The 14397-nt window shown below is 47.0% G+C and overlaps 1 protein-coding gene across 1 annotated transcript in view; it reads left to right on the top strand.

Moving 5' to 3' along the window:
• Window positions 1-532: 532 nt before the first annotated feature.
• Window positions 533-14397, top strand: part of MAL2 (mal, T cell differentiation protein 2) — a 28846-nt gene continuing 14981 nt past the window's right edge. The window contains exons 1-2 of the mRNA XM_030304343.1: window positions 533-676; window positions 13821-13991. Coding sequence (XP_030160203.1) covers window positions 545-676; window positions 13821-13991 — 303 coding nt within the window. The 5' untranslated portion in view covers window positions 533-544. The remainder of the gene's footprint in view (window positions 677-13820; window positions 13992-14397) is intronic.

Below are 14397 nucleotides of genomic sequence, written 5' to 3'. Positions count from 1 at the left end.
TCTGACTGCCCTGGCGGTGTTTAAAAAATCCCACTAGAGTCTCACTTAAGGCAGATCTACTCCACTTTTTAGGTGTGCCTAGTGACCTTCATTTTACCTGCCGAGTCACAATTTCAAGACTTGTCTTACAGTTACATTGAAGAAAGTAGGGTAGAGAAGTCGTGAGAGTAGGAGGAGGGGTAGGGCAGGTGGAAGAGACCAGGTGGAAACGAGGGGAGCTAGAAGAAACAAGTAAAGAGCAGGGCGCTGGCCCGCGGAGGGGCGAGGAGGGCGCGTGAAGGACCGCGCCGGGTGGCCGCCGCACCTGTGCACGTGACCGGCGCGGGCGCCAAGGCGGCCTCGGCGCGCTCACCTGGACCCACGTGACGGGGCGGGGCCCCGCGCGGCCCTAGACAGCGCGGCCACGCCCCCTCCCGCGCGGCGCGCCGGGACCCCGCGGACCCGAGCGGCGGCGGCGGCGGCGGCGGCGGCGGGAGCCCGGGCGGCGGAGGCGGGCGGAGGGAGGCGGCGGCGGCGCGCAGAGACGCAGAGCGGCAGCGGCAGCATGTCGGCCGGCGGAGCGCCAGTCCCGCCGCCCCCGAACCCCGCCGTGTCCTTCCCGGCGCCCCGGATCACCCTGCCCGCCGGCCCGGACATCCTGCGGACCTACTCGGGTGCCTTCGTCTGCCTGGAGATTGTAAGTGGGGCAACCTCGGCGCGTCGCCCGGGGAGCGAGGACCGGCAGCGGCATCCTTGCTTCCCGGGGCTGGCTCCCTCTGCCCGCGCCTCAGCTCCCTTGCATTCGACGTGGCCTTTACCTGCGCCCCTCCCGGGGTCCTGCCCTCTCCATGCCCAGAGCAGCCCGAACCTGGGCCCTCTCGCCTGGCACCTGTTACGCTGGCACCTGCTCTCCCGCTGGCGACAGAAATGGCCCCGAGGAGCGAGCAGACGGCCCAGCGCCGGGGCCAAGGATTGGGGTCTTTGAGAGGGGAAGGGTGCTTGGGCTTGGGGCGCCGCGGAAGACCCCCGGTGGCTTGGCCAGGGGCCGCGCTTGGCTAGGGCAAGAGTAGGCTCTCTGGGCCTCGCCTGTTGCTAACCTGCCATTTTGTTGGGTGGTGCAAAGGTGTAGCCGATGACTGAGTGACCTGAAGGCTGCCACGACGTGAAAAGCCGGAGGCGGGAGGTGCCAGGAAGAGAAGGCGGGCTTAAGACCTGAGCCTACCCACCCCCTTCCCTTTCCATTGTTAGTGCCCTTTGGATTGGGGAAAGGAGCAGAGCTCTGGAGGCAGGGCAGGGAAAAAGGTCAAGTGAACCGTGCCCTTGGCAGTTTCTAATAAAGTGGGCCTGAGAGTGGCTGGAGCGTTGGTGGGGGAGGTACAGAGGTGGCTGTCAAGTTCCTCGCTGCCTGCCTTTGCGCCTACTGGCTTCCTAGCCGACCTGTGCAAGTCGACACTTCACAGCCCACTTTGTTGGGCCTAGGTGAAGGTGAGGTCACCTGCCCTGCCGTGCACCTTATTGGGCTAGAGATTTTTTTAAACCTTTTTAAAGCTATTTTGTGGAGTTGGAAGCTTTTGGAGCTCCTTGTGGACCAGGGAGAATGTGCAAACATAAATTGGGCAACCCCAGGTTACATCATGCCCTGAGATCGGCAGATCCAGAGTGCAGTGCTAGCCAGTCCCTGCCCTTCCTGTAGGCTGATGTTGTTTGTTCCCTATGGAGTTTTCATCTCTCTTTTCTCACCTCCTCTGAGTTTGCATAACCTGGATTTGGCGCTTCGGTTTCGCTTTTGTGCTTGTGGGGCCGGAACGCCTTGTGAGCATTGGTTTTCTGCCCTATTGTGTGAAGGTGGCTAAGGCGTGCTAAGTTAAGTTTAGCTCAGATTTGAATCTGCAAAAGGAGACAAGTGAGTTACAGGCTACGACATCAGTAATCGGATCGTGACTGCGAGGCTGGAAGAGGCTGGTTTTGAGTCTGAGCCCAGTTCAGAAGCATCTGAATGCTTGGGATGAGGCGCGGGCATCCATGTGAGGAGAGTAGAGAGGGGATGGCACTGGGCCCGGGCACCGTTGTGTGTGTGTGTGTGTAGGAGGGGGAGACACTCTTAGAACGGTAGAAAGCTTTTATAAGTTCTGGGCTGCTTTAGTCCCATGTTCCTCAAACTCTACTCATTTGCATATCGCTTTTAGAAGTTTTTGCCATATCTGCATTCCACCTGTTCTAGGATTTACAGAATGTTCACTTCGATTCACTTTCTAAACTTCAGTACCTACTTTAGCCTCATCCTAAGCAACAATATACATGAATTCTCGAATTTGATATACTGGGTATATTTTTTTAATATTTACTCAAATATATACTTTCGCGTTTGCATACATGTATGCATACATGTAAAGATATGTAAGGATACATGTATGTATATAGGGACCTGTATACATACATACGCAAAGAAGGCTCAAACACGTGCCATCACATCAAATACTGTGCCAAGGGCCATCTGTGGTCTTGTCATACTTTTGGAAACACTGCCTAATTCTGTGGGAAAAAAGTGGATGTGATTTATTTTCTCTCCCCTGCCCCCATATCTCTTTATCTAGCCCAGGAGTTAGTTCTCAACTCTGCTGTACTTAATTACTTGGGCAGCTTTTAAAAATACGGTGGCTGGCCCAGACTAATTAAATAAGAATCTCAGGGGGAGCGCCCTGAGTCGGCTAGGTTCTTCTAAAAGCTCCCCAGAGGGTCTAGGGAACACATGGCTGGGAACCCCCGAGGGCGGCCTTTACCAGGGCTCTGTGGACAAGACAGCCCTCATGCAAAGCCAGAGCTTCTACCCCTCCCCATTCTAACAGGGACCCAGGCCCAAAGAAGTATCCAGACTGTTCCCCTTATATCTTCAAGTTTTCTTGTTGCTTTAAAGTGTTCAGTCTCCCACGGCTCCTCCTCAGAAATTCCTCTGCCTGTGAATGAAACATGACAGTTTGCTAGGAGCAGTTCTAAACTCCAGGTGATCTCCTTTCTGGGGGCCTCTTCCAGTGTTTCTGGATATCCCCAAACTCCTTCTCAATTTTGGCCTTCTGTTCAAATGCATTTGTCTTGGTGAGTTTTCTTTTTGCGTCTTGTTGCCATCTAAAGCTCTATGTGGGAAAACAGCAGTTGACAAGTGGGCTGGGCTATCAGCTGCTGACTAAGCTAATGAAACCGTGATCTTGGAGTTCACTTCTCACACTAACTGGAAACTTTGCTCAGAAAATTCAGTGTCACAGATGGTGCCTATACTTACTGTGGTGAGTACTCAGTAATGTATAGAATTGTCAAGTCACTGTGTTATACACTGAAACTAATAGAACGTTGTATGTCAACTATACTTCAATAATAAATTTTCTCAAATTTTACATTAAGAATTCATTTTCATTCCCTCTTATTATATCCATGCATAATCTCTCAAGTGTAAGTCATTTATTGAGAGATAATTCAAAAGATGCAAACAGTGCCTGCCTAATGGCACCAGGTAAGGCAATTTATAGCACTGGCTTCATAGGTGGAGAATATTGCAACCACATAGACGTGGCATGGTTTTTTGGTCCACTCCCAGATGTGTGGTTCACTCCCAGATATTTAGGTTGTCAGCTCCTATGTTTTTGCCCTGAGCTATACTTACCAATGCATGCTTGCCTTGAAGAGTATAATACTAAGTTATTTTTGCAATGCTAAGTCTTTTAGTTTAGGATGGAAAACATCACCTTCAAAGTTACATTTTCAAATTCTCTCAGTGTTTCCTGGTTTAGTGTTTTCTAAGTCTTTTGTCAGGTACTGATTGAATACCTACTGAGTGCAAGACACTCGTCTGGGGGGGGAAAAAGATGGTAGACCCTTCCTCACCTGAAAAAACATCTAACCTAGTTGAGATGATCTGCATAAAAATAACTGCCATTCAGGGACGAGGTAAATATGGAGAGTGAGCTACAGCTAAAGTGTTTTCCAGGCAGGTCTGTTTATAAGAAAATGAACGTCAGAGCATCTGTCCTATGGGGCCGAACAAGATACTTGAGGTCCCTGTCCTCAGTGAGCTTACCTTGTATAATCCACAAGATAGATCAGATGTTACAGTTAAACATGGAAAAGAAGAAAGGTCAATATGTTGAATTCAGTGCGTTGCATGGTTTCGGTGTTTGGGAAACTATCCACATTCCCCAAGATATTCACTAGCGTTTTTCTTTATGGGAGATATTCTAGGACTCCTATTCACATGCTCTGATCTGCAGTGGTGTGGATGTCCCAATAACTTTCACTCATCTAACAAATAATTAAGAATCTGCTATGCATCAGGCCTTATTTTATGCCCTGGGAATAGGATAATTAACATAGCTCCTGCCCTTAAATTCGTGTATAGTGAAGTATACAGTCAAGAAAGAATTCCAGTGTCTGAAGTGATAAAATTGGTCATGAAAAGTACTATTGAAAAACGGGGTAAAGCACATCCGGCCACTGGGGAGGTCCGAGCCAGGCAGCTCGCATGAGATGGTGACACAGGAGTTTAGTCTTAAGTGATGAGTAGACATTCAGTAGACAAGAAAAGTGGGAAAGAGAATTCTAGGTAGAAACAAGGGCATGTGTAAACCCTAGAGACAAGACAGACCATGGCACGAAGGTTACAGCAACTGTTTGTTTTTGTTTTTGTTTTTTATCTTTTCTAAATTTTTTTTAATGTTTATTTTTGAGAGAGAGACAGCAAGGGAGCAGCAGAGAGAAAGAGAAGGAGACACAGAATCTGAGGCAGCCTCCAGGCTCTGAGCTGTCAGCACAGAGCCCAATGCGGGGCTCGAACCCATGAATCACGAGATCATGACCTGAGCCAAAGTCAGAGTCGGATGCCCAACTGACTGAGCCACGCTTGTGCCTCTGGTTTTTTGTTTTTTTTACATGACTCATGGGAAGGTGGCAGAAGAAGGAGAAAGAGCAGAAAAGGCCCGAGTTGTGATTTGCTGAGAAGTGACTGGACCAGGCATCACATGGGGAGCTGCTGCAGTCCAGGGGCAAATGTGATCGTACTTGTGTTTTAGAAATCTTTGAGTACGGGCACCTGCGTGGCTTGGTCCAGTCAAACGTCTGGCTTCAGCTCAGATCATGATCTCGTGGTCCTTGAGTTTGAGCCCTGCATGGGGCTGTCTGTCATCAGCACAAAGCCAGCTTCAGATCCTCTGTTCCCCTTTCTCTCTGCCCCTCCCCCACTCATCCCCCACCCCGTCTCAAAAATAAACAAAATTCAAAAAAATCTTTGGTGAAGTTTGCTGATAAAACAGAGGCTGAAGGCAGATCAGTTAAGGGACTTATGTCAGTGGTTTGAATGAGGGATAATGACAATGACAAATGACAGAAGTACAGAAGAAGAGAGATCTGACCTTTAGAAGGTCAACCAAGTATGTAAAGTTTGACATGTTCTGAAGTGAAACTACGGTAAACTTTAAGATGTAACTCAGAGCAATTACGGCAGGAGCACAAAAGTTAGAGGATGGGGAGGGAGGGGCTCTGGAGCAGGCGTGCACAGAGAAACCTGTGGAAGAGATTTCAGGTTATTGTCAATCCGAAGTTTTGACATAATACTAACATATAAACAGTCAGATGTGTAGGGTTTTCTTTTCTTGCCCAGAAAATAGATTTGAGTTGCACAGGGACATTGTGTGTTTGCAGCGGTGAAGAGGGGCTCTCTGTGGGTATGTTTCCTTCTCTGTGGGGGGTTTTAATTCTCTAAGTAGGATTTTCCTTTTTCCTCTGGGTTAGAAATCTCCAGCCGTGTGAAAAGAGTCCTTAAAACTGCATAAGAGAAAAGGAACTGATGCCCTTGCCAAAGATTATTTTCGGCACTTGCTTCGCCCTGACTAGCAGCCCCTTACAAAATAGGAAGAACTACAGCTCAGAAAAAGTTACATCAGTTTCCTGAAACTCTTCACCTGGAGCTCCAGAGGAAAAGGTCAAGGACAGGAGATTGGTTTTGCAGAGCCCTACAGAAATGTTGGACGTGGTGGTAGGAGCCGTGGCCGTGGCATGTCTGCGTGGATGTGTCCGCATAGAAAAGACTGTGTAATGACAAGGACAGGGACCAGGCTGTCATACACAGTATTGTGCATGTGCAGCACCTAACCCATGCTATCTGATCTGGAGGACGGTCTGGACGGTGTGTGAAGATATTCTAGAGAAACTGGCTGGAGTGGACAAGGGCAGCTTTGAGGTAGATGTCCTGAGCAACTCTTAAAACATCATGGTTCTTCTCCAGGAATCTGCAGTCTGACCTGAATTTCCTGTGTCCTCTCTAACATGAAAGGGGCCATGTCCTTTCATATGTGACGTTCTTAACTTTTGTATAATGGCTTTCAGAAGGAGGGAGGTAAAAAGCAAGAAAAGAGGCATGAATGATCTGTGTGGTCCTTGCTGACATCAAGGCATTGACCTGCATGAACGTTTTTAACCTAGGTAATAACTAGTTACCTGCAAACAGGAAAAGAGGATTTAAAAAAAAAAAAAAAAAAGAAATCAAGGGCAGTTATAAGTAAGAATAAAAAGGGGCCAGAATTTATTTCTCCCCTGTAAAGATGCACTTTCCATTTTAGGACCTTAAGTAGCCTCAGCTACTTAAGAAATTGAAATGGAAATTTGGGGCAGATGGGGAGGAAAGGCCTATAGTAACAAATGCTTCCCAGCATCCTCAAACATATTTTTGAAATTTTCAAATGTGAATCTAAAAAGCAAAACTTCCTTTGCATTAGTGTGTTTTGTACCTAGGCCCCTTCCGTATATGCTATTTCCCATTGCTTCCCAGAACTTGTCTTGTTCTCCTTTCTCTGATTTAAAACAAAAACACCTTGCCAGCTTGTAGCTCTGAGTCAGAACTGCACCAGGGCTAGTCCGGGGCCAGGACCAGTTTGGATGGATGTCCGCATGGTGAGAGAACAGATGGGGATTGATGGAGGGCTCAGGAGGGGGTCGGGTAAGGCACAAGATAAACACCACCCTGGTCAAGAGTTCCAGTCGCAATTGCAGGAGAATAGGTGAATTGAACACATTTGAGGCTCGAAGAAGAGTAAAAATGGAGTGTCATGAGCTAGACTGGCAAAAGCTGCCACCTTCCCCATAACTTTCCATCCCCGCCTCCTGAGATCTTGCTAGTACAAGATCTGGGTGGGTGTTGCCAATAATAACTTAAAAATTGAGAAGTACATGTTCCTGCTTCACTAGACTTCATGCCGATTTTTGAACACCCACCATGTACCAGCGAATGAGCTAGGCTCCAGACAGCAGTGTGTTCTTAGCATCTCAGGCTGCACTTCTGGATCATTTTCTTCTAGAACCATTCATTACACATACCGGTTGGTTTCCGTTTCTTTCAGGGAGAATGCAGTTGAACGTCTCCTGTAGAAAGCACTGTCCTGGGTTCTGAGCGTACAGAGATATTTAAGGCAATGCTGCCGACTCTGACCTCACAATCCGGTGGGCAAACAGCCATATGAACCCATGATTTCAAACCAGTAGATGTCAGTGCTACAGAGGATACACCTATCAGTAACCATGGAAGGACCAGGTGGTAGCATCCAGCCAGGGAAGTCTATGTGGAAGACGTGCTGCCAGAGTTTAGTTATCCAGAGAAAACTTTGATGGCAGCATGCTAGGCAGAAGCATGAACCAGCGTGATGAACTCGTGTGCAGGGGGTAAGAGACCAGAGCCCGGAGTGCCAGGCGAGGATGGCTGGGGAAGCAGCAGTGCCGGGAAGAAGGTGAGCTTGGAGTTGACTACAGTCCCACGGTGAACGAATTTATATACTTATGGGCTGCCTTGCAAGCACATCTATCTGCTGACCAAAGTATGTTCCCAGTTAAAAAAAAAAAAAAAATCTTGGAATACAGGTTATGTATAAAGAGCTAACTGTAGATCATCTATTCATTAGACTATAAATAGTCCCAACATACTAAACACTCTTTAACCATGTTTAAACCAAGTTTATTTATTTATTTTGAGAGAGACAGTGAGGGAGCATGAGTGGGGTAGGGCCAAGAGAGAGGGAGAGAGAGAGAAATTCAAGCTCATGCGTGGAGCTTGACGCAGGGCTTGAATCCACAAAACTGTGAGATCATGACCTGAGCTGAAGTCAAGAGTCGGACCCTTAACTGACTGAGCCAGCCAAGTGCCCCGATATTCTGAACTTTTGGAGGGCACAGACTCCTTTGTGATCCTGATGAAAGTTGTGTTCTCAGAAAACTGCACGTGCACTTTACCCAGCTGGATGTGACTTTAGGGAGTCAGCACTCCCACATCCACCAAGCGACTCCACAGCAAAAGGATAGAAACCCTTTGGGGGAGACACAATAGCATAGTATCGAGAGCATAGGCTCTGGAAGCCAGATGTCAGTTCGAGTCTCATTCTAACATTTATTAACTGTGTAACTTAGGGCAAATTATTAATGGCTATCTGCTTCAACTTATCTGTAAAATGGGAGTAATAATAGTAATTATCTCTGAGTGTTTGTGAGGATTAAGTTGGCACAAATAAAACCCTTAGAGCAGTTCTTGGAACATACGCATTCAACAAATGCTGGCTAGTATTTCTTTTATCCTCATTAGCTTCAACCTCTTTAGTCAAACTGACTCTATAAACCAGACTAAGAGACCATTTTTTTTTCCCTCTAGGCTTGCTGGTGGGTTCATTCTCACTGCTACAGTGATGAAATGCTCAATATATAAATTTTTTTAATGTTTATTTTTGAGAGAGAGAGACAGAGCACAAATGGGGAAGGAGCAGAGAGAGAGAGGGAGACACAGAATCCGAAGGAGGCTCCAGGCTCTGAGCTGTCAGCATAGAACCCGATGCAGGGCTTGAACTCACAAACCACGAGATCATGACCTGAGCCGAAGTCGGCGCTTAACCGACTGAGCCACCCAGGCGCCCCTGAAATGCTCAATATATAAATTGCAGGAAAATTGGAAACTTTCTGTTATATACAGAAAGTTCCAAACAATTAAATATTTCTCCTTAGGGGTAGTCTAACCAGTCTTTCCTACCTTCAGATTCACTTACCTTTCCCTGTTCTCATTCCAAACATTGACTAAAAATAGGTCAGAGTAGGGACTGGCCTGTTTACTTAGTGCAATAATAAGAGTGCACTAAGGTGAAGGTGTCAGATTGGTTTGAAAACTGTCAGCTAAGATGTTGGAGGGCATGTTTATTAAAAGCATGCTATTAGGAAATAAGTGACATTTGAAAAGACATAGGCTATTTGCAAAATGAATCCTTTCGAGACACGAAACCATCCAAATAGGAGAAAAGTCGCGAAGTGTGTCATTGCACAGCCAGGATGGCCAGAGTTGTTTCTGGCACAACACCCTGTTTTCCTGCGGGGTTACGGGTTTTCACCCATCCACCGTTTCTAGTGAAAACACGTTTCAAGTCCAACTCGGAGGGCTCAGTTCAGTGTGATGGGCGGATGAAAACGTCCGCGACTTTCTTATGGGAAGGCTTCAATCGAGTCACACCCTCGTGGGCTGCAGGAGCCAAGCTGAAGTGGTCAACACATGGGAAGCCACAAAGGAGATCTGTGGTTTCAGGGATGTGTAGCAGTTTAACAACTGCAACTCGACACAGACATGAACACTCCAGGTGGCTGCCAGGGACCCCTGAATTTGAGCGCAGAAGGGAAGGGGAAACTGAGACACAGGGGAAGGCTGACACCTACTTCTAGGAAATGTTTGCCTTTGCAACATACCTGGAAGTCTGGTTGTCTTTTTGTTAGAGCTTGAGGTACAGAGTCATGCGCCCCAGCTTTGTTCCTGAAAGAAATGTCAAAATGTGGTGCACTGGGGAGTTTTGTGTGTAATTATCAGACTTTTCAGGACGCTAGAGTGATGGAAGGCAGTGATAGACAAGAGGTCAGAATGTGGATTCAGATCCAAGAAGAGAAAACGTGGGCGGACACAGCACCCCATCCTTCTTCGCAGTGTGCATGCTGTGCAGTTGCTACGATACTTTATCAACTGTTCTCCCTCAGATTTTAACCATTTTTGACTCTGCTTTTCACCTCTACAATCAAGGCTCCCTCCAGAGTCACCTCTACTAAACAGGGATGCTAATATTTACAGTATGGCTGGTAAATGCTCTCAGCTTAGTAACACCCAGGATTAGAAGAGGTGAGTGTAGTGAGCATTGGTAATATTATTAAAAGATGAGTTGTTACAGTTGCAGCCAGGTTGGGAAGCTCAGGAGAAGGGGGAGCTTTTGGCGAAAGAAAGTCATGAAGTGAGGAAGAAAAAACTGTGTCAGAGCCCTAGTGACCTATATGCCAAAGTGAGTCTGTGCAGTGAGGAAGGTGGAACTCTGTAGTGAGCTTAATTACGTTCTCTGACCCGTCCCTCCAGTGTCTCCCATAGCTACCGTGGTGAGCAGGACTTAAATCCGGATTTCACAGACTTTTCAAGCCTGGGATGTGGAGTATGTTTACGTGGGGGAGGGGCATTCGCACCCCTTCCTCCCTCTCCTGCCCCCTTCCCACACAACACACACCGCGAATGAGGAGGCGAATCTGTTCTCTTTCCATGTAAGTGCTTGGTTTCCTTCCCAAGCCTTTGAGGTGTTGGAAGGGCTCTGGTTTTGAGTAAGAACGGTTTATCTGTACTGTTTCACATCAGCATCTGCTATCAGAGCCCTGATCTGCTCTGTAAGCCTGCTTCAAAACCCGCCTCCCTGCCTCTCTTTCTCCATGCCTCCCATTAGATTTCTTCTCTCCTCTCCCAGCCTCTCAGAGCACACTGCATGGAGCTCTTTTTATAGCACTCGCCACAATCTGCTCCGGAATCAGCTTTGATGGTGTCTGTTTCTCCCTAATCTAGAGCTCCAGGATACAGAACCTCGCCTTTTTGTCTTTTTTCCCCGAGTATTCTTCTGCAGTACCTGGCAGTAGATTTGAGGTCAACTAGTTTGAGATCCAGTCTGGGTTTATTAAATGTTATGCCTAATTCTGGGGGATCATATAGCCCTTCTTCAGAGTGTCAAATTTATCATAATCCCTGTAGCATATATTTATGCTTTAATATCTGAATCTGCCTGCCCCTAATAAACAGGTTCTTTATTACCCTGGTTGAATGAATAGATATTTATTAGTGATGTATATTCCTTAAATAGTATTTAAAGTAACATAAGTTATTTGTGGTGGGAGAGTAAGAAAAGGTTACCAGAAAGAGGATGCTGAGAATAAAGGAAACAATTTGAAGATCTTATCACCTTCGGATATTTAGTAGACAGTATGAAAGAGTAGAGAATCTTTTTACCAGGAACATTATTTCTTTCATAACAACTAATCAGTTTGTGGTTAAATTTTTTAATGTACGTTAATATTCATGACTTAGATTTATTTCATAAAACTTTGTGGGTTGATTGTTAATTTGTTTATTGTTATTTTTTTTAATTTGAAAGCAGGACTTCAGGTATACCAGAAACCACAACTGTAAATGTAATGATTGGTGCTTTAGTTATCATACTCAAGTGATAATTCATTATGCTTTCAAAAATATGTTTCAAAGTGGTAGTGAATTGTATGACTTGGCCTTTGTGGAGAAACTTGAATTAAACTTGTGGTTTTGACTTTTAGCGACTTGTGCAATTTGGATATTATCTACACACTTAAGCGAGATACATGGGATTACTGTTTGTTAATATGGGGAGCTCTAGCTGTTCTTGGAAACTTGGAGCTTTTTTTACTAAACAAATATGGGAGAGCCTTCTGCCTGCCAGACAGACATGTTTCTATGAAATCACTTCCATGTATATGGTGGGGGGGGTGGGGGAGGGAGGGGGTGCTGATTCCTACTTGCCTATAGGTTTCTTCAGAACAGGTGTACGGCCTCAGCTTTTGGGTCACCAAATCCAGCCCAGTGCCTGACTGACAGTTAGGAAGGGATCATTATGTTGATGGATGAATGGCTTAGGATGCAGAGGCCTATAAGGCGGCTGGCTGCCAAGAAGGTCTCATCGTGCAGTTGGCGTGGAAGCCAGGACATTTACAATTACAATTACATTAGTATAACATATCCATACAGGGAGCTTGCCCAGGGGACAGGGTACCTGAGCATGGGGTGGGACTCAGGAAAGACTTTGGGGTGTTGTCCTCTTCAAGATGAGCTATGAGTGGAAGTTTCTCAAATACTCATGGGGAGGGAATGACATTCTCGGCCAGCATATGTGAGGCCACTCAAATGTGAAAGTGCTTTGTCTTTGGACTATGGATTTTTTTTCTTTAATATAAAATGTGAGGGGCTTAGTGGCAGGAGACAAAGATGGGAAAGACAGGTTAGAGCATAAAGGGCCTGGAATGCCATGCAAAGGACGGGTAGCCTCTATTAGCAGTAGCATAGAGGAGAATTGCTGTGGTTAGGTTTGTGAAACTGGCCGTCTTCACCCCAACACCATTCCTCCTCCTATGATGTCTCACTCACCCCTAGTTGCCCAAACCAGAAACCTGGGTTTCTTCGTTATCTGTTCTTTTGCTGGCATGTTCCCTACCTGCCACCATGCCTACTTCTGGGCATGAAACTAGAAACTGGAAACATTCTAGTTTCTGTCTAATCCACTCACTTTCCTCTGTCCTCCGTGCCCGAGTCTGGACTGTGCTCTGTGGCTCACAGTCTCCTCTGTGGTCCCCCAGCCCTGCATCCATTCCTCTCCAGCCCTGTCGCTCTCTGGCCAGAGAGAAGCATCTAAATACATGTTAGATGGTGCTCACTCCTGCTCAGGCATTCTGTGGCCTCCCATTGCCTTTGGGAGAACGCAGGACCCTTCAGCTCAGCATCCAGCCCTCGCCTGTGGCCACCCCCCCATGTGGTCCCTGCTGCCCCTGTAGTGCTGGGCTCTGCCCCTCAGCTCCCCACCCCCCATCCCCCCCACTCCCAAGTCAGGGCTCATCTCCAGCAGGAAACAGCCTTCTCCTCCCACCTCTACACTCCCTAGCTTTGTCTTTTGGGTTGCTGCTACTGGGGCGTATTTCCTGTCTTTTCAGCTCTGGATTTTTAGAGCCCTCACTCGGTGAACCTGCAGTGCCCAGTATTTGCCCAATTGTGACAGATGTGAAACAGCATTTTACACACTTACTTGTCTCTTTCCTGTAAGAGGCCAGGTCTCCTGGCGGAGACCAGGTGTAGCTTGTTGACCATCTTATTCCCAGCATCTGGAACAGTCCCTGACAGGCAGCAGCTACTTACTGAATATTAGGTCTGTGCCCAGCACGCAGAAGAGTATCAAAAATCAGGTAGACCTTGTTCACTACCACGTACAGCAGCTGCGGCTTTTACTCGACAGATGGGCAATAATCTCACATGTTCAAATAGGCCATGATAAGGACGGACACGTGGCCATTAGCGCTGACAGGTTAGAAAGTCATGGCTGATCTGTGCTAGTAAACTCTCTGAGAAGTGGTAAGAGCGGAAGCCAGAGGTGTGAAGAGTCACAGCAAGGATAGGAGGTGAGGACCAGGCACAGATGAATTTGCAAAAATGGTTGACTGAAGAGGAAATAGTTAGAAAGGCCACGGGGTCAAAGGAAGATGTTTTTAGGTGATGCAAGAGTTCTGTGTCTGTTCATGGACTGAGGATGAGCATCCAACATGGAGGCAGGTGCAGAAACAGGTGTGGCTGCAGGTCAGACCTGTGCATGGAAGCTCTGGCCTTGCCCTTGAGGAAAGCAGGTGTCTGTGTAGGGGGCTTGCAGCATGTGTACAGGGGTCTGGGGGGAAACAAAGGTAGAGGTAGAGGCGTAAGCATGGACGTTCAGTTCTGTTGCCCACTCCTGTGACATCTTTCTTTCTTCCTTCAGCTGTTCGGGGGACTCGTCTGGATTCTGGTTGCCTCCTCCAACGTTCCTCTACCTCTGCTACAAGGATGGGTCATGTTCGTGTCCGTGACGGCTTTTATCTTTTCCCTCCTCTTCCTGGGCGTGTTCCTCTCTGGCATGGTGACTCAGATTGATGCCAACTGGAACTTCCTGGTAAGGGATTTTTAAGTCTATTTCAGGAAAATGAGAGAGACGTATAAATATCTTATTCTGTCCTGAAATGCCTGATCCCCTCTTCGATCCCCAGTGAGAGAGAGAGGTCTGACCACCGGGTCTGCTGTGCTAGTGCCTTGCTGGACAGCAGGGTCCCTCTTTGTGAAATTTCTGTCAATAGAGCCGAGCAATCTGTTACTCCTTTATGAGTTAGGTGACCTTTACTCAAAGACTCTTTTATTTCGTACAGTAAATGAATTGCATTACAGTTATTGAACTATCGAAGAGATGCTTTTGGGGGATGGATGCTATGACATACATCTTGAAATTTTCCATTGATTTCTGCTTCAGATATTAAATATATATATCCTTTTCAGAAAACAAGGAGCGATATATTCTCTTCTCT

The sequence above is a fragment of the Lynx canadensis genome, chromosome F2 (assembly GCF_007474595.2).
Source record: "Lynx canadensis isolate LIC74 chromosome F2, mLynCan4.pri.v2, whole genome shotgun sequence".
NCBI classification, from domain to species: domain Eukaryota; kingdom Metazoa; phylum Chordata; class Mammalia; order Carnivora; family Felidae; genus Lynx; species Lynx canadensis.
This window is presented reverse-complemented; position numbering and strand designations above follow the sequence as displayed.